This window comes from Passer domesticus, chromosome 6 (assembly GCF_036417665.1).
Source record: "Passer domesticus isolate bPasDom1 chromosome 6, bPasDom1.hap1, whole genome shotgun sequence".
NCBI lineage: Eukaryota > Metazoa > Chordata > Aves > Passeriformes > Passeridae > Passer > Passer domesticus.
In genome coordinates, this window is record NC_087479.1 from 34,446,980 (window position 1) to 34,467,804 (window position 20,825).

At 45.4% G+C, this 20,825-nt stretch overlaps 1 protein-coding gene across 11 annotated transcripts in view; it reads right to left on the reverse strand.

The window, feature by feature from the left end:
• Window positions 1-20,825, reverse strand: part of SLC8A3 (solute carrier family 8 member A3) — a 134,917-nt gene that overhangs the window by 71,059 nt on the left and 43,033 nt on the right. For 8 of the 11 annotated variants that reach the window (XM_064424369.1, XM_064424367.1, XM_064424368.1 and 5 more), the window contains one exon: window positions 18,256-20,067. In XM_064424369.1, coding sequence (XP_064280439.1) covers window positions 18,256-20,021 — 1,766 coding nt within the window. In that variant the 5' untranslated portion in view covers window positions 20,022-20,067. Of the gene's footprint in view, window positions 1-18,255; window positions 20,068-20,825 lie in introns of those variants that run through there. The other 3 variants (XM_064424371.1, XM_064424370.1, XM_064424376.1) reach the window with 2 other exon arrangements.

Here is a 20,825-nt window from a genome sequence, read left to right on the forward strand (position 1 = left end):
TTCTGATGTACACCACTGGCTCAGTAAAAATTAAGAGAGAATTAGGCACAGGTCAATTCAGCTGCACATGGCAGAATCAGGATAATTAATTTAGTGAGAGTACAAGTACAGCGGATTGCAAAAATCCAACAAGATGTTTCACATATAAACCTCTGCATGTAGAAGACACAGAGTACATTTCATTATCAGATAAACAGTGTATAATTGTGTCATTAAATATCATTTTATAATGACACACACTGGCAGCAGTATTAATGTTCTGCTTGGCATTATTGACTTCTAGGACTTACTAATGCAAATGGGATACTCTCTTAACTAGATTTTTTTTTGAACCACCCCTCTTGAGTTTAAATGGAGACTGAGCAAGACAAAGGGTACTCCTTTCCATCCCAGGGAAGGCTTTCACACAAAAGCACCTTTCACTAGACATACCACATCCTCATCCTGGACAACTGCACTCAGGAGGTCATTGGACTGAGGACACCCCTGCAGATCTCCTTAGCAAGCCTCCTGCCCCAGCTCCCACTTCAGGCAGCCTGCCAAGGTGGGTCACTGGGGCACAACATAGCCATGCTCAGTTCCATGCAGTTTACTACAGAACAAAAGTCATGCTAACAGTGGAGAGGCAGGCTGAGGAGAAGCAAGGCAGCAGTGGCTGCAACAACGCATTGAGTTCATGAACCTTTGTGTCAGAAATAAGCTGTGTCCCAAATCTGTGTTTTGCACTGAACTAAGTTATGATCCCTGAGTGATTCCAGAAGTGCCATCAAATGTCCATCCTGCTTACATGTACCGAACATTAAAAACCATTTATCAAGGCCTGGCAATGTCCCTGTTTGCAATGGTCCTGCGTCAGGGTGCAGCACTCCATGGTCTGTACAGATAATAGCAATGGCATGAGGTACCTTGGCCCTGTCCAGCACCAAGACTAATTCAGAAATGAGCAGAAGGGAATGAGATGGTTTCCCCTCTGTATTTTGGCTCACAGTCATCAGGAGCTAGGGACCACCTGTAGCCCAGTCTGTATCCACCACAGCGTGCTGAACACACAGGGCTCTGTGAGAGACTGCCCTTTGTAAAACCTTAAAGCTCGCTTACTGGAGGTGACACCACCATTATGTAGGATGTTCCCCACCTCTTCTTATATTTGCATTACTTGCCAATCCAGACTTCTTTCTTCAAGGACATTTAAAAACATATGAAGCAGAGGTGCACTTGGAGGTAAAACACACATGGATTGAGAAATAGATGGTTAGAGAAGAAGAGATAAAATATGGGTATAGAAGCATACACAGAGAGGAAAAAGATTATGAAACTCCATCTGGCTTCTATCAAGAAAAATGAAGGCTTGGTCCTGTTCCCAACAGCACAAGCCCCTATTGTTTAATGAAGAATCAGTAGTCAAGCAATAATCACAGTCAGCCCCATTGTACAATATTCAGTTGTTCTGCATGCTCTCAGGGCATGTTTGATGAATTCAGTCAATGCTCCTAACCTTAGGCTGAAACATGGGTGGCTCTGTCACTGGATGGCACAGCTTACACAGGCACAGTGCCAAAAAGTACTAATTTCAAGACTGATCCCTTAAAGCATTGGTCTGGTAGTACAACATGCTGCTATGCCATGCCAGAGCATCCAGAGCATCCCCCTGGGATTTGCAGGCTGCAATTAGCAGGTGAATGTGCCACCTTCCCTGGGGCTGATGAAAGCACCTCAGTCCCTATTGATTGCCAATCAATAGCCACTTCCCATTTCTCCTTCTCAGTTTCTGCAGTAGCAAGTGTTAGTAATCAAATAAGAGTGGCAGGCTGATAAGATCCTGTTATCAGTGCACAAGCAAAATGGGATTCTAGATCTAATCTCTTATGTCACATTTTCAACACAAATCACTGAGATTTAACCCTCTCAATAACAAGCGTGTAGCCACAGTTGCTTGAGAGAAAATTTCCCAATCTCCATCCAGGTCAAGAAAGCCAATGGAAAAGCCAAATTACTGCTCTGACTGAAATCCAGGGAGAACAGGAACAATTGCAGGAAAAAAAAAAAACAACAAAACTCTAATAGTAGGAATTACTGCATTTTCTCATGGCTTCCTATCGTGATTCCAAGTCACCACAAGGAACAAAAATGCTATGCAGCCAAAAGAGCATGAACTGCCCTTTTATTCCATTTTTCACAAAGAAACACTGCTAAAAACTGAGGTTCTCAAAGAATATTTCACAGACTGGTCTTCTGGGCCTGTGAAATTTCCATACCCTTTCAGCTAGGAAAATAAAGTCCTTCCACTCCATAGGGGACTTAAATATTTCAGTTCCTACTTGCACTCCAGTTCTGGCAGACCTTGGTTAAAATCTCATGTAAATAGCCCAATTTCATGGCTATTTACTGACATGTCCTCATGGCACACAGCCATCTAGAGACACCTGGACTGTCTGAGAAAGGAAGCTTTAAATAAGCTGTCATGACTGCATGGTTTGTGCTCTTCCAACCGATCAAGTTCAAATGACATGGAAGTAACTTGTCAACAAAACAGCAAATACCAGCAAAGAGACAGTTAATGCAACTCCCTCCACCCACTCTAACTGTAGGAGTCTTTCTACTACATTTGAGATGCTTGAGCTCAGGCCCTCAGAGGACTACTCTATTTAAAATTGAATGTTGACAGGAAAAAAAAAATCAACCAGACATCAGGGTTCAAAGACAGCCAGGCTGGCTGTTGTGTACTTCACATGAAATACGTATTATCCGAGATACTAAGAAGATGGTGCTTCTTCCCTCCTTGTCTTTAGCCCTTTTTTTACTATTATTTCTGGAAAGCTTCTCCTGCTTTTTATCCCTTTCTGCCAAATCTGCTACACCACCAGTGTCTGGAAGAGAAACTTGCTCTGGGGTTGCCACTACTGGTCTCCAGCCAGTACCACACAGGACATAGACAAGGGGAACTTATTTCTGCCCCACAATTTCAATGTGTGATAGACACTCGAAATTTAGACCTGGAGGTCAAAGCAACAGATCACCTGTTGAGTGGATGAGGATGTTGCTGCATGTCCTCAGCTAGTTCCAGCAGCCAACAATGGTTGTGTACACCTGAGCAGATGGAAAATGAATACCACATGGTGAGTACCTAATACATGTATCATGCAAAGGGATATTATCTAACACTTCCCAGAGGTTCCGCAAGAAGTACATTTGCCAGACTGGGATACAAGCTCTAATTCAGAGCTGTGCTCTACCCAGCTCTGCTACATGTCTAGTAATCACCACCTCAGCTGGTCAGCATGTAAGAGCATTCAACTACTTCAGATGGAAGAAAAAATCACAAAATGAGCATTGGGTGGGAAATTCAAGCTTACCAGCTTTGCCTGAACATTCCCAGACAAGGCGGAGAAGGTGGGCAGCCCAGGGAGACTTTCCCTTGACATCCCAATGAGGGTCAGAGCTGCTTCCATCTTTTACAGGGAATAAACCTCTGCCACTGCCTGCAAAATCCCAAGTCAGTAGCAGTGAGAACTCTGGCTAATATTTAAGACATGCCATGCTGCTGACTATGTCCACAGGGACCACCGGAGTCTCACGGAGCTCACACCAGACACCAATTGCCATTGAGACAGGAACACCAGGGAGGCACATAACTGTGTGTGAGCCTAATTTCTGGGAGTCACTTACAGAAGGACTCTTGGAAATTTGTAGCTGAACACCAGCACTGCATTGGTGTCCAGCACTGTGGTTTCTTCCCTGTGTGCTGATATTGATCCTTATATAGTTCACTGATTGCTGGTTAATTATATGTTGCTGATAAATCAATGCACTGCTTCAATTTTGATTTGTTTTAAACTGCATGAACCAAGCAGTTTCTCCCTGCAGCACAGCTCCTTCACTGCAGAGCCATTCCTAGCCAGCCCACAGACTGCACCAGGGCAATGGTTCACCCCATCCCAGGTACAAGATCTGCATTTCTCTCTCCCAACTTCCCAAGGCCCATTGGTCCCTTTCTGCTGAACACCAAGTTCCCTTTGGCCAGCAACCCACATTCTAGCATACTGACCTTTCCCTTGGACCACAGTGCATATGGGCTCACCAGGACAGGGCTGCATGTTACCCTATGATCCCTGGCATGGATTAGGATGCTGAACTGTCCAGTTCTTATGCTGGCTTCTCAAGGCTGTGATTAGGAACTGGCTACCCATTAAACCTCACAGCACTGACCACCACCTTTTCAGTCTGATAGACGAAACAGCCTGTTAATCCACTCTGTAACACCTATCAAGGCTGTATCTTCCCAGTCTGGCTATAATGATGCCGCCATAGGAGAACACATCAAAAACCAGAAGCCAAGATAAATGTCACCCACTGCTCTGTCCATGGCCACCATCTCGGGCATCTCACCACAGAAAGCCATCAGGTTAGTCAGGCATGATCTGCTGTAGTAAAGTCATGCTGACTGTTCCCAGCCACCTTCTGCAGCTAGAAAGAACACAATCTAGCATATATCCACTCCAGCTGGTTTTCACTGTAAAAAAGCTTCTCCTTGTAGGTTCTCAATTTAGTCAAGGCTAAAGACAATTTAAAGTTGCTAAAGTACCCAAACAGTCTCTGGTGAAAGGACTGGGTGAATAAAGGCTTATAGCACAAGCTGAGATGGGCCTGTACCCATATCACACACCATGATATCAGCAAACAAACAGGCTGGGAGACCCTGACACCATTATGGATGGGACTTCAGTCTCCACAGTTCTCAGAGGTGCTCTAACAACAGTCTAACAACAACTTCCTATTGGGTCAGTACAGGCAGCAAGAGCAGAGGAAACAGCAGTACCACCTTCTGTGCACAAAAACAGTGACGTGCATGTGAGACGAGAGAATGGTGTGCCCAGTTGCTGCAAAAAGGCAAAAACAGATCAACAGTTCCACAGCTGCTAAGGGGTTAGCAAGAGGTTGATGCTTTAAATGGCAGGGCTCTGCTGAGACACTACATCCCTGCAGGAGCCTTGCAGCAATAGCTGACATTCAGACCCAAGCAGGCTCTTTGGAGAGGGCTGTGGGAGCCAGGGTCAGCAGTGCCACAGCATGCCACAAAGCCCACCAACCTATCAGTGTCCCCAAAGAGGATCAATGTGCCCCATCTGGGCATGGCAACAGAAGCATCTCAGGGGTGACCCTGGGCAGGCAACCCCAGGGAGGCTTTTTCCCCAGCACCTGATACCCATGTAGGAATGAAGCTTGTGATTTTTGCAGCAGATCCGTATTCCTAATGAAGAAACTGTCTGGTTTCTAGTCCCTGCATCCCAGCTGTGTCAACCACTCTGCTCTCCAGAGCCTGTGTTTTGAAATGAGTACCACACAAACTCTCCAGTCACCCAGGCAGCACTGAAGGGTGCTCAGCACCCAGGCACTCACACCTGGCTCACTGCATGCTCCCCAAGAGCAGCACACCCCTCCTCGTGGAACAGGCACGCTACTGCTGACCGTGCCAGCCCCCAAACCTGCCCAGCATGGCACCTCCCTGTCCTGATAACCCTCTGCCCTATGGTACCTCACAGGACCACTGGATACCAAACACAGCATGCCTTTGGGCACTCACTTTTTCTCAGTAGATAAAATGATTCTGCTGCTCAATTTGTTGAGTAATTTTCGATTCCCTTCATCCAAAAGGAGAAATAAAAAAACAAAATATCTTCAATTGCTATGAGAAACTGGCCAGGGTCACAAAATAATATTACCTCAAAATTCCTCAGGGCCTCTCAGTGTTCTGCCTACAGGAGGTCAGACAACCTTGACCATGCTACTGTCCCACCTCCTTGTTACAGAAAAAGCATGCAACTGCTCCTAGGGCCAAGTGAAACATGAGCCAGCTGGTAAAAGGACTTTCCCCAGGAACAGAAAGCCAACAAATGTACATGAGCAGTGAACATTACTCCAGAGCTGTGGTGAAAACACAAGTCAAATGCAGCCAGTGGGAGCCTGTCCCAAGTGTTTGCCCAGATCCCCTGTTCTGGACAAGGATATGGTACTCAAGAGCCACCAGGATTTACACATTGATACAGCGTTTTCTTTTATGCCAAAACTCTTGCTTTACTGCAGTGTTTGGAATTGGGGATCATCATTAGAGATACCCAGATGCCAAGAAGAAGGTAAACATGGGGAAGAATCTTGGTTTTCCCTTCACTTCAAGCCATGCTTAACACCAGTGTTGCCTGAAAAAGAACAGATGCCCTCCCAGTTTGCTGAAGCATTCACTGGCACTAGGTAGTGGAAGCAGGTAGGCTCCACAGTGCTAGATTTTTTTCTGGGGTGGGGGAGTAGAGACAGCAGAAAGAGAAGAGATCAGCTCCTCCTTCCCTTGTCTTGCCTCAGCAAGACTGAAATTTCCTTTCCTACCAGGAGAAGAAAATAGGAGATGAATTCATCTGCAAGAAATTCCCACTGACCGAGGAGCCCTGGCTGAAGTGCTGGCCTTGCAAAAGGAAACCCAGCCCCGCATTAGAGGAGAAGACCAAGGCCCCATGGTTCTTAGCAAGGAACTCTCATCCATTTCGTATTCCAGCTATGATGCTCTCTATCTGCCTTTTATCAGATTACTTAGCAATTCACAGCAGAGCTCTACTGAGCCCTGGACACACCTCCACTAGGGGCCTGAGGGCCAGTGATTCCCCATGGAACTGTCCCCAAGGAGAGAATCACACAGAGATCAAAGAATCAATTAGGCTGGAAAAGACCTCTGAGATGCATTGAGTCCAACATGTGACCAAACACCACCTTGTCACCCAGATCAGAGCACTGAGCTCCACTGGCCTTTCCTTAAACACCTCCAGGGAGGTGACTACACCAGAACCTCCCTTCCCTTTCCACTATCCAACCACCATTTCTATGAAGAATTCCTTCCTAAAAAAGATGCTGCACCCTAGTGGAATCTAAAAAAACTCGGCTCCGCCTTTGGTGAGTCACCCCCAAAAAGCCAGTCAAGGACACATATTGGGACTCAGATCTATTGTCCCCAAGTTCAGCATGATGTTCTCCTGCTTTGTAATGGGAGGAAACCTCACTCGTCCACTGTCTCCATTATCTCTCAAAGGTCCTTGTCTCATTTCCAGAGGTGTCCAGCTCCCTTAGAGCTCTGGGATCTGAGGACAAAAAGACACTTGGAGGCTGACCGACAGCAACTCTACAGTACTTACAGCAACTGCAATCCTGTGACAGGTAGATGAGTTTACTCACATGGGTGGATGAGCTTTCTGTGAGAGCCATCTGAGGCTGCTGAACTAACTACAGCAGGATTGGGAGCAGCCCAGTTTTGGCAGAGCACTGTCAGTCCTCTCTAGACTAGGGGTATTCTTCAATCACAAGGCAGACAATGCTGTTTCCCAGCCAACTTCTACTGCGGGTCAGGAAATTCCTCCACAGGATTTCTTTGGGTACTTGAAAGTCACACCAACACCCCACCCTGCTCTCCCTCTACAGTTTTCTGCAGATTGACTGAAGCTGATGCCTCTTCTGAGAGTTAATTGGAATGACAATATCCCACAGAAGTCCTCTCTGTGGTGGTCAGTGTTCCTCACTTCTAGTCTAAAACCTTTTGAGATACTGCAATGCTGTGGTTCACACCAGGGAAACTCATTTCAACTGGTAGTACAATTGCTCCTCTTCCCAGAACATCCCAACTTGTATTAAAATCTTACCCACTATCAGCAGAAAGGTAGGACACTGCCTATTATGGACCTCAATCCCTGCAGCGTACACTGTATCGCTGGCTGTTACTACACAATAAGGGGCAAAAAGACAAGTTTAAAGGCATGAAGAAAACTTCCCGATCTTTAAAATTCCCAAGAAGCTTTAAAGAAGATGGCCCTGGCTGGAGTGGCCTGAAGGCTGGGGAGAGAAATGCGGGTGCAGTGATGCTCACATGCTGCTAACAGGTTTATTCTGCTGGCAGGGATTCCCTTCAGAAGCATTTGGGTAAGTACTGTACACCACCGAGTTCAATCTGTGCTAAGCAGATTAGTTCCTTACCGGTGAAAGGTTCTGGGCAGCAGCAGGCAGTTGCTCACCATGTGATATGAGGGGGCTGTCATTATGTTTCATAGATATGATATAATTATATGCTCCCTGGAGGGTACTTCTAATTGAATTATAGGGTGTCTCACAAGTATTCTGGGCAGCGGTTCGAGGAAGCTCTCACCGCCCAAAACAAGATAGAGATACCCTTTCATTCCATTAGATGTTCTCTCCAGGGAGCAGGCCATTACCTTATACAGCAATTCACTTTAAAAAATCATCTCCCCCCATCAAATTTAAAGAAAGGTACCCTTAGCAGAAGTTTGTTGATGCTGCATACTTGTGCCTCTCCTCCACAACCTCACAGCCCTAAGAAACTCTTTTGCCTGCCACCAGGACAGCCCTACACCACAAAGGAGAAATCCCTTGCCAATGGCAGTCACCATTCCCTGCCCAGGCAACTGCTGGGCTCCATTCCCAGAGTGGGGACAGGAAATACGGCGCCACATGAGGTACAACATGTCAGGCTACGTGTATGAGGGAATCTCAGCCTTCTTCAGAAAGGCTCCAAGCAGCTGTCTCCAAAGGCATTTGGTCTTGTCTCAGGCTAGGGCGTTCAGGGGCTCCAGTCAATACAGCACATGCTGGGAAGGGTCCTCCCTCAGCCTGCTCATCCATTTGTCCTGCCTTCAAATGCCCCAGAGCTCTGAATGACCACCCTGGTCCCTCACAGCCAGACAGAGTGACCCCAGCACAAAGCAGCTTTTTCCCCTGAGGCTGGTCATGCTTCCATTGCCTAGGCACCCAAAGCCAGTGACCTATTTCATCCTTGGACATTGCTCTTCATTTTAGTCTGGACTCAGTTTTTCCATCATGAACCAGATCTTTCCAGGGGAGTTGCAGCACCAGGCTTGCAAACTCAGCTGCCCTGCTGCCTCTGCACCATGGCACCTCACCTCCTCCATCTCCTGGAGGGCAAAAAGCACTGCACAGGAATACAGTGGGGTTCTACTACTCCCCACAAAGCTTAGAGAAGAAAAAAAAACCCACTTGCCACTTACTGATGTTCTTCCAGCACTCCAGGCAGCAGATCCTTTGCTCTTTACCCTCTGTCCTGGGCACTGTGCTCCAAGGAAACCACTCTGCACTTCTCTCCTGCTCGGCCACTGCTGTCTACAGCTTACTGCCAAGCCAGGGGGGATGTCACATCTGTTATGCTGGTTTTTTGCTGCCCTATACCATATAAAGGATGGGTTAATGAGGCCTCTGACTTTTTTTTTTCAGTACCTCAAGGGAAAGCCAGCATCAGCTGCCCACCACAAAGTCTAATGACCTGCTGAAGCTGCCATCAGCTCTGACTCCCACAGACCATGTCTAGCACTGCTCCACTTCTCAGGCCACAAAAAGAGCAAGAAAGACAATTATGTCAAGAATTTGCTAATCACAGAAAATTAAGACTTTGCAATAGGACAGGCACCATGGCACCGAGACAGTGTGCTCAGCTCCTCACGCTTTCCCAGTGCTACAGCTTCTCACACCAGCAGTAGCCAGGCTCTTCCACCCTGCCACAGCTTTCAGGTACTGGTCTGCAGGATCCAGCTGATGAAACCCTGGGAGCCCAGCTACTAGGCAAGCAGTTATTGCTCATACACAGTCAGCTCACTGTTCTTCTGCATTATTCAGAGTTCTGCCCACCTCTGGTGGTGTTAGCTAACAGGACACATCTAGGAAAAACTGCCAATTCACATGCTCCCTCTTCCCAGTTACACTACAGAATGAGAAAACTACTGAGAGCTACCAAAGCCCACCACAACCCACCCCAAAAGTAACCATTTCTGATGTCTTAGAAAACAAAGCATTAGATATCTTGCAAAGCCAATACACTGGTCCCAGCACATCCTTCCTAAGCAGCATTGTGATCTAGTTGTCTTTACTGAGGGAAACAGAGACAACAGTATTAAACCAAAACTCTCAAGCAGATGAGGTAAAGGAGAGACCAACCCAGGAGGGAAGAAAGGTAAAGCAGAGATAAGTGGAGCAAAATTTCTATATTAAATATTGATAGTTTTATCACCCTTAAAAAAAAAAAAGGATAAAAGTGAAGCAGCACAGTGCTCAGGTAGATAATTATCTGAGGGCAGGACACATTTGGCTTGTTGATCTCATGGAAAGAAAAACAGAAGCACAAAAGGTAATTCCTAACCCATTTCACTTTAACAACATACTTTTACATAGAGCACTAAAGAGGTGCAGCAGGAGATAAACCATCAATGACACAGTCAGCCAAACAGCCACAGCACAGGCAGGGGCAACCACTCCTGGATACTCTTTGGAGAGGTGAACAGGGAAGAGAGAAGTCTCTTTCTTCCCCAGCACCTGGAAACACCAAAGGAGATTTTCCACCATCTAACAAAAGGAGCAGGAGAACAGAGCCATGGCTTTTGCTCACATGGAGTAGAGCATCAAGTCCTGGTCTGCTTTTAACACCCAGAAGGTCTCCACATGAGGATGTGGAAGGAGAGAGGCAGGATAAGCAGAGGCTGTCAGGAATGTGCTGTTCAGAGGAGGGTTTCCAGTTACTGCAGTCCAGATGTAGGGCTGCACTATGCTCCACATGAAGCTGCTCAGGCTTTGTGGCACCTCAGCAGATGTCTCCACCGGCCTCCTAAGGACAGTTCCTGCAAAGCCTGGCAGGAAGAACTGGTCCTATCTGATATTCAGACTTCCATCTCACTGCCCTTCCAGCACAATCCACCTAAAGGGTCCAACCCAGGAAGCAGCCAGTGTCTGCTCAACACCAGGACTGACTTCAGCTGAAATGCTCCCAGCAATACATGCTGGCACCCAGCACCCAGGCAGAGACTTGAGGGGCCTCATCTGTCAACAGTCCATCTGCTAAGACAGCTGTAAATATGTATGAGTCCACATTCCTCCCAGCTTTAATTTGCTGTTTTCACTGAAGCTAAATGGAGGATGAACTTGGTCCCTGGTGCTTCAATCAGCTAGCATAGCAAATTCTTTTATCACCTTTTTCCCTGACGTGAGGTAAATAAAAACCAAATCACACTGCTAGCAACAGGTAAATCAGCTCTTATTTCAAACACCTGCCATCTTGCACCAGCATGAGCTGCTTCTCTTTAATCACATCAAAAACATGCTGAAGGACCTCTGGGTGGGGATACTTTAGACGCCATTGTTCTCTTCATCTCATTTACAGAACTATAAGCCCATACTCAACACAAACTCTACTGCCACTCTGATTTGTTAGAAGTCAGAGTCACAGACACTTTATAATGATGCCATAAGCAGCATTCCCACTGTTGGCTTTCAAAAAAAAATCCCAGCACGGATGATGGGATGTCCATCAAGCTTGCCACCAGCATCTCCTCTTAATGCCCTGAAGCTGCATCATTCAAACTGTGCTTTGTCCTTCCTCTTTACATGTGGGAAACAAATACAAGCTGTGCCTCTAACCCTGTGTGCATGACCTCCAAGTTACTCATTTTGCAAAGGTGCTCCACTCAGTAAGGCATGAGTCAGTATGAGCTAAGCAGGCAAAACCACAGAAAACTTGTTTTCTCTTGGATCAGCTCTGGTATTTTGTTTGTTTTTAAACCCAAAACTTGGTTGTGTCATTTGTCAGGGTGAATTTCCCTGTGTTTGCCCTAAACCAGGAATATCACTGCCCCCTCCTACACATCCCAGAATGTCCCTTTGAAGGGCCTTCTACTTGAAGAATCCATAAGCTTCCCAGGAGCTGCTGAAGAGCTGATCTCTGCCACGTGCCTCATTTTTGAGCTGAGGTCCCAGCCCTCCTCTATTTAACGCTGTCACAGAATGCCTCTGAGCAAGAAGTCACAGTCCCTGAGACAGGATGTTGTTTGCCCTTCATGGACAGAGGGCAAGTATATCCCCCTGACACCTGCCAACAGGACTGTCTGGGAAGGTAAAGGTCAGCTCAGGGCTTCTCTTCTTCCCAGTGTGGTGTCAAGGTCTCACATTTCTGCAGGCTGGTTTCACAGACATTCCAGAAACAGTCCCCTGACACCTTACACTAATCCCCTGCAGGTCACATCACCTAGATCTCACAGTGGGACAGACTGTAACAGAAATAAAGCATCTGTGCATGTATGTAAAGGAATTCAGTTAAATTAAATACTGCTGAGATACTGCTAAGAAAACTGACAGGAGTATTTCACAGCAAAAAGCAAATACAACATCTTTTATCAATAGCAAAATAGTGGGGGCAAATTTGCTTAACTGGAGGGCATCTGCTACTGTTTTCCCTTAATGTGAATAGGGATCAAGAACTTCTAATTTAAGTGTAGAAGCAGGAAAAGAAAGCCAGAAGGTGCTTACCCACTAATAGAGACAAACTAGAGAAAAACTTAGAGGATTCAGTCTCGATGGGCTCTAATGGGAAGAAAGCATTCCCTCCTGAGAGAAGGAAAGCATCAGCCTCACATAACAAATTCTCATTGCCTAGAGTCCCACTAATAAGTCTTAATTTTTTGAAGGCTGTCTTCTCAGAACCCAGAGCCTTAGGGTCAGTGTATGGTGTATGACAGCAATTGAACAAGATTTCAAACTAAAGTACCAAAATAATTTTGTTATTACCTTGGTCATTAATTGGAATCATCACACTGATATAAATAAAGCAAAGTCTGCTGATGCAGCAGACCTCCATGTCATGCAGCCAAAATTTAATTTAGGAAAATGAACATCCAAAACTGTAGCTCCTGTTGTCAGCTTGGGGGAATAGTGAGATATTCCAGTTACTGCCTACACCTGTACCATCCTGACTCTCAACAGCTGGAGAGAGGTCAGTGAATCTGCAAAAATTCAATGTGGTCCTGAGTAATGGAAAACTATAAGCTGATGCACACAGACCTTCTCTGGATAGAGCACAGGTCACCAGTTCAGGGAGATCAGTTTTTATTTGTTACTTTGCCTTTGATCTGCTGGGTAACCCAGAAGGAAGAGAAGTCACCTTCTCTGTATTTTTTCCACATCTGCAAAATGGGAATACTGTCTCTCAATCTCCTTTGCAAAGTGCTATGAGATCTACTGAAGAAATACCAAGCAAAAGAGCTAAGCACCAATAATAGCATTCCCCTCAAAATGACACAACCATGACTGTGTAGGTGATCAAATTAAAAAATTAAGGTGACAGTTTCCTCAAGTGCTGCATGGCAAAAAGAAGGCCAGTTAATGATGTTAAACCTCAGCATGACATCCTTCAACTGATCAGAAAACTGATGCTCCCTCTTCTCCCATTCACCAGATCTGCTGAAAGAAGCCAACAGCCATCACGGCAGGCAAGTGAGCAAGGGGTTAGGGCCCAGGGTCTCTGTGCCCAAGCCCTGGTGGACAGGAGGGGAAAAGGAGGGGGAAGGGATACTGACCTTCCTACCAAACAAGGGTGGCACAACACACAGGGGAGAGGGCAGCAGCACCAGCAAGTGCTGTCTGCTCTGGGGCAACTGGTAACCAACAGCCTTGGGGCACAGCACCAAGGTGACCTTGATGCAGACAGGACCACCTCCAGCCACCACATGCACACAAAGACATGCATTTCATGAGCCCCCTGCCAGAAAGTGTCTGAAACCCCCAACAGGAGGATGGTTTTTCACTGCACAGTGCCATGGCAGCCCTTTGGAACACCAGATTACCAAACTAAGCACATCCTGGGATGTGCCCAAGGCTCACAGTGACTCTTGGGGCAGACACAGCCAGGCACACAGCAGCCTGTGGGATTCTCTGGGGAGAAGCAGACAAGGAGAGGCAACATGCAACTTGCACAACATCCTGCCCAAATCCTGAAGGGAAGGAACAGTATCCCAAGTATGCCTATCAAGGCAGGCTTAGTATGTTTGTCTCCAGCAGCCTCTGTGTAAAAGGAGTAACAGCCTTTCTGATATGAAGCACTCTGCCTAACACACACATAGATAAGGGACTCTAGGTTTCCATGTGTTACCAAAGTTTAGCCATGCTGACTCAGGAAAGAGGCTTTGCAGCCCATTGAACACCAGTTCAACACCACAGCATCTCTCAATAGCCTACGACAAGCTGCTGCAAGTGACAGGGCCACAGAAGAACTTCATATTCTAGCATATCAACTAGCTATTGGTAATTTGTGTATCTTTCCAAACGTTCTAAAACAAGACATAAACAAATTTCTATATTAATTTGAACATTTTTAAACAGCAGAAACCATTTAAACAGAGAAAATTTAAATTAAATTTAATGACTTGATAGGAGTTCTCTTTCTAATGTAAAAAGAAAATCCTTTAAAACTCAATTCATTTTTTGCTTCTGGCTCTTAATGATTTCTTTATTGCTTAGACATGATAAAGCAGCAGGGTCAATCATTCTTCTACATTTTCATACCTTCATTTATTTCCATACAAAATCATTCAGTCATCTTGCCAAAAAAAAAAAAAAAAAAAAGCTTTTGGGTTGATTGATCCTTTTAGTCAACAAGAGAGCTAGGATTCCACTTCAGCTGCTTAGGTTGTATCTGGCCCTTACTGGGGCTGGAGTTCAGAAATAACAAATGTCTTGAAAAGGAGGCAGCATAATCAAATATTTGAGATTTGATCAATTCCCTTCTCAACAGACCACAGCATTCAAGATTATATGGCTTGATTCACAGCTATCCCACACTCAAACACATCCATCCATACACACACACACTCTGCACAGAACCATATTTCAGTAATAATGGCATTGTTTCAATACCCCTCATCTCAGCCTGCATTCTCTTATCTCCCACCCAAAAGTGCGTAAGGAAACTTTGACTGTGTTAGTCTAGAAAGAATCACAGAGGCAATAAGCAAGACCCGCTGGCAGGACCCATTTCCCTCTTGTTCTGTAAAGCTCACATCAACTCAGTTTTTTTTGGTCTCATATATTTTAGGGAAAGCCTCTCAAAAACAACCCTGAGACAGTTTATTTCATCTTGTTATATCTAAGTGAAGACCTGTTCTCCAATTAGTTTTCAGGGAAAGTCCTTATCCTTGGCCCTTGGGATCCGGTAGGCAGCAGCGCTTCTCCTACAGTTTGATCTCAGGGTGCTGTGTAATCCAATGGCCCCCAGATTAATTTAGCCATTGCTACACTTCAGGAGGCCAACCTACAAACTGCTTACAGATCACCTGCTGCTGCACAATGTGAGTTTTTAAGTTAATGTGATGGAGAGCAAACTGTGAGCATGAACTGAAGCTGTGCTCTCCTTCAGTTTACACAGATCAGTGCTTCTCTGTGGCTGCAGTTCTGCAGATCCTTGGCATACAGGCAAGGATCCATGGCAAAGCTCAGCGCTGTCTTATGTGTTTGCAAGATGCTGTTAAATAATTTGTCTCTTCCATGAGTCAAAAAATCTTATCAAAGCGACTCCATGAGAAGACTGAGAAGGTTAAGGCAGTAAGGTGGGTACGCTGGTATAGGAGCTTTACACCAGCATGGAAACTAGAGCCCAAATTCCACTTTTCCTAGGCAAGTATCTAAACAGTAGGCTGAAGTGGGGAGCACGTTAATTTCTTGCTGCTTTCTGACTCCCTTTGTATTATCTGCTGATCATCTTAATCTCCCTGCTGTCCTCTCTATTCTGTACTGGGCTTGGTGGGCTCTTGGTTCCCCCTTCAGTGTGCAGGGGATGTCAATACCTCGTGGTGGATCCCCCTCAGTGGCAAGGCATCTAAGAGGCAGAGACTCAAATATTTACCCAGGCAATGCTCTGGCTATTTGGTGACCCAGTGTCTTCAGACAGCCTTGTACCAAGCAATTCTGTAACAAATACACTGCTCTCTGGGTCAGCAAAACTGTACCAAACATCCTACCCATCCATCTTCCCAAACTGGCTGAGCAAACTCTTCATTGGAATAGCAGCATAATGGGTCTGAAGTCCAAAACTCAGATCTAAGTCACTTTAAATTGGTTTGCAGTCTAAATATTTACGCAATTTTTTTTTTTCTGTAGTCAGATTTAGGAAGCAGAGAAGGCAGAAAATATTAAACCCACCTACTACTGCTTCCGGGTTTCTACGGCTGCTACAACCTGGACCTCAAAGAAGAGCTAGCAAAATGCAGAACTGACCTGTGTTCACTGAACTACTGAACTTAAAGGCCAAAGACTGATTACTGAAAATTACCTTCACATTTCCAGACTAAAATTCCATTCCTATAATTCCTGGGGGTATGCAGAAAGGAGTAAATAGGGAGTGAATAAAGATATGTGCCGGCTGATATGATCTCACTCCTTGTCAGGCTTATTAGCTTGATTAAATGCTATGTTGAACCAGTACACTAATTCCAGCTTCAAAATAAATTAAAATTTGCCAGCCACATGACTTTCATGGCCACTCTGGCTAGTGGGCTTTGTTCCCAGCAGGCTTCTGATGCAGAAGTGAAAGTCTCATTAATGCATCAGGTGTGATCACCATTTTAAATACGCTACAAATTAATGTCTATGTTCTAGGCTGCTGCTGGGTCAAAAACTACAGTGTTAAGCAACCTACACATATTTGTTTTCTGGAATTTTTTTATTGGAGTCTGTGCCACAAGGTTCTGCTAAAAGTGATTTGTTTTAACCCAAGTGAAGCAATACATAGGTATGCTCTGACCTTCTGTCACACTTTTCAAATACAAAAAGAAGTCTTCCATTAGCCAGCACATGAGAGAAAGGGAGTGCAGATCGGAGTACTGGTACTCCAATCTGCTGGCCTTTTACTGATGGAGTTCTTCAAGCAAGGAAAGTATCTGCTTCAAGACCTGGTTAAAGCTAAGAACCCATAATATCTTAGGTAGGCTGCTCAAGGAGACTGTAACCATAAACCTAACATTCTTCTTTGCTTTCTCCACAGAAATCAGCTTGTGGTTCAGTTAAGGAGACTGACCTGCATGCCCCATCTTCACAAAAAGGCCAGATTAGGACAGCTGATCCCCCTCCAGCTCTGACAGTGGCTGAAGCCAGCCAACAGGAGCTTCTCTTCCTCTAACAGGAAGAACATACACTTATAATCAAGCATCAAGACTGTGGCTATTAGCTGGATTAAATGGTTTAGTGGGCTAAAACAGAAGAGCCTATCAAATTAGGACATCCCTACTTCAAAGAATTTAATATATTAACATCCTTCTGGGCACAGTACTGGGAGGTTTGGTACAAATATTTCCTTTCTCTGAAGTCAGATGCAAGCCTGCCCAATTCTTCCTGTGATACGTCAAGTGATTAGGTTTTAACAAAAGGAACTAGGCACTTAGTATCAGGAGTTTTAGCACCAGGCTCACACCTCTGTCCTTCTCCCTGCTCAGCTAAGGAATTTTTCTCATTCCTCACTGCTGTTAACAACAGGTACTTAAAGCAATTAGACATTATCGCCTCTCTGGTCTTTATTACTTCCTAGCTTAGCATCAGCTACTTAGTATGCAATAAAAAAAAGCTGAATTAATAGGATGGGTGCTGCTTCCCTTCTTTATTCTGTATGAAAACACTGGGTCATGGAGCCACATGGGCAGGCTGTGATCTGTAATGCTTTAGACCATAATTGCCATTTGCCACAGTATTTTATAAGGGGGAAAACCACAGGTAGCAAATGAACAGACGTCCAGCGACCACAGAGAAGGTGATATAGGGAACACAGGTAGACCATAGAGTCATAAAGGCTGCAAGGATTTCAGGTTCAGCAGAATAGCTTTGCAGCTGTGCCTGTGCTGGGAATTAGCTGCCACACAGACCTGCCAGTTGCACAGGCAAGCCTAGGGATGCAGGTATGAAGTATTGCTCATGTGAAAATAAAACCTGAGGTCTACTGAGCAGCTCTTGCATGCCTGGGAATAATTGTTATGAACCTTTAATATAGGGATTGCAACACAGTCCTGTGTTCCCTATGTCTGGTGTTCAAAAAGAGGCTTTCCTGTATTTGCTCAGCCAAGTAAAACCTCGTCTTTTTCCTTCTTTCTCTACTTTAACTCTCCATTAACCCTTAGCTTTATTACTGGACCTCAGAGAATGATATATTTTATTCCTATCCCCTGGTCCCCAGTATTTTTAAGCCTCAATTTGTCATTCCCAAGAGGGAAGGGACAAGAGCTTTGAGCTCTTAAATCCTGCTGTCGGCTCTTGCCTGATAGAGGTAAGTAGGGAAACTGATAGAAAGCTGAAGAAAGGAGCCTGTTCCTTGTCAGCATTCACCTGTAATGGACTCAAAATGTGGGGTTAAGTACCATAACTAGACCCGAGAACAGAAATGAATGGGCTACTTACACAGTTTCATCATTCTTGAACTCCAACTCCCCGTAAGTGTCTTCAAAGTCTTCGCCACCTCCTTTCGCTGTCCCTTCCACTGTCCTAAATGGCACTATGACTGTACCCCGCGCACCTGATGTCCTTAGGACTTTGACTTCCATCACACCAATGCTCTCACTGACGTGTATAATATCACACTCAAATGTGAAGATGCCAGCGTGGTCATCATCCAGGATAGTCACTGTGGCCACACAAGGAGAAGCCAACATGGCCTTTGGGTACGGGGAGTTACTGAGCTCTGGAGGTTCCTCACTCTCCACCACACGGAGATTACTGAGCCGCACAAAGAAATGCTCATCTTCCTCAAATATGTCATCATCAATAATTCCCACAGAGAACTCCTTCTGGGTCTCCCCAGATTTCAAGACAACAGTCCCCTCTGTGAACTCATAGTCAGCACCAGCATTGGCAGAGCCATCCTCTGTTTTATAGTCCACATAGATGGTCTTAGACATGTCACCTCCTTTCCGCACCACTGTCAGGAGAACCGCACCACAGTTCTCAAGACACTGGTAAGAGCATGGGTCAAAATAAATTTTGGAGATGAATTCCTCAGGTTCTTCTGGCCGTACCTCATGCAAGCTAGTGGTTCTCTTGGCTTGCTCAGCTGCATGCTTTTTCAGAATATTGCCAGCTCCTGTCATCATTCTGGTTGCTTGAATTCGATAAAAGGCTCTGCTCTTCTGCTGGTGAGACAAGGCATAGTAGTTGGCCATCTCCACCAGCTGGTCCAAGTCCTTTTCTGGGTGCTTTTGCTTCAGGTCCTTTAGGATCCGGATCATCTCTTTGCGAGATTCATCTACCTCCTTCCCCTCCATGGTCACTAAGTTCCCATCTAGAAAGTGAGAGTTCATCATCTTGCCATCCATCTCAATTCCCTTAGGGTGATCACCTTCTGACTCTATGATAATGCCCCTGTGCTTATCAGTACGGTACTTTTTGTGCATATACTTGTAGAAAAGCAGACGTCTATCTGCTATCCAAGCCAGAACGACACAAAGAGGAAAGAAGAACAGCGTGAGCAGGCCTTCCCAAACCTGAACCACACCTGGAGAGAAAACAGCAAGGATCATGTACAACCAGATGTAAGCAAAGATGCTCCATGCAGCTGTGACAAAGAAAACCCTCAGGTGTTTTATCTTCCTGGTTTCCCCATCAGGGATCACATAGACACAGATGGCAATGATGATAAACATATTGAAAGCAGCGCTGCCAACAATTGTAGATGGCCCCAGGTCTCCAGCTATGAATCCATGCCCACACACTTCTATCAGAGACAAGAGGATCTCGGGAGCAGAGGAGCCCAGAGCCATGAGAGTCAAGTTGGAAACAGTTTCATTCCAAATGCGAATGGTGGTCGTTGTGGTCTCTCCATTGGGTTTCTTAATTGTTATTTCCTTCTCCTGTGATGTAATGACCTCGATAGATGCCATGAAACGATCTGCAATGATGGAGACTCCAAGGAACATGTAGATCAGCGCTACAAAGTATACAATAACACGGGCAATTTTGTCCCCAAGGGATGGGTTTTCTGGGTACCATATTGGCAGGATAACACCCTCCTTGCAGTCAAAAGATCCTGAACACGAGCTGTTTTGTACTGTACTGGTTGAGTCTCCGGTCAGGCCAGCATCCACCTGCAAACCATGCAAAAACAGCACAAAAGTAACCAGCCCAAAATGGAGGAAGGCCGAGGTGACAGGCTGCAAGCTTAACCACGCCATACACAAGATGCAACTTCCACTGTGTAGATCCAAAAAGGCTGAGAACCTGAAACAAACAAAACAGAGAGGGGGGAGGGAAGCATGAGAGAGAAGGAAGATGCAACATTTACCCAAACGCACTTCAGTATCTCACCACTGAAGAGTAGTGTTACAGATGTATAGGCTCTCTCTCTGCCACTTGGAAGAAGGTATTTAGCAGGGACTCTAACAAACTGCAGCATTTACATGCCCTGCAGACGAAGATCAATTGCTAGAAAAGTAATTCAGAGGAAAAGTGTGTGTGTATGTATATATATACATTTTATATATATATATATATAAAATAGCTCATTCCTGACCTACATTTTGTGCAACAGAAGAACTGACTGCTCAGCTACCACTCACCTAGTGATGCCATGGTGATCCCCAGCACACAGCACTTAACTCAGCACAAGCTGTCAAACCTAAGGACCCCCCTCAACTCAGAACCCAGAGAATAAAACAAGTCAAGCAGCCTCTAGCACACAAAAAAGTACTACTTAAGGCCAGTGACCAATCTCCAAATTAAGTCCATTTGTAGGATGTGATTCAGTCATAAGTCATGGAGTACCTTCGTGGCCAAATCATCCACACAAAGAGCCCCTCCAAACAGGCTGCAGAGTCTCAGAAGTCCTATGGCTCCCCCCAAGCCATAGGACTTCTGCTGCACGGGGAGTCCGTGTTAGAAGGTAAAGGTATCAACTCAGAAATAGGGCAGAAGACTCATGTTCGGCAAAGTGCCAAAGGCCATTTATCAATAGCCTCTCCTCTACCATCTGGACGGTC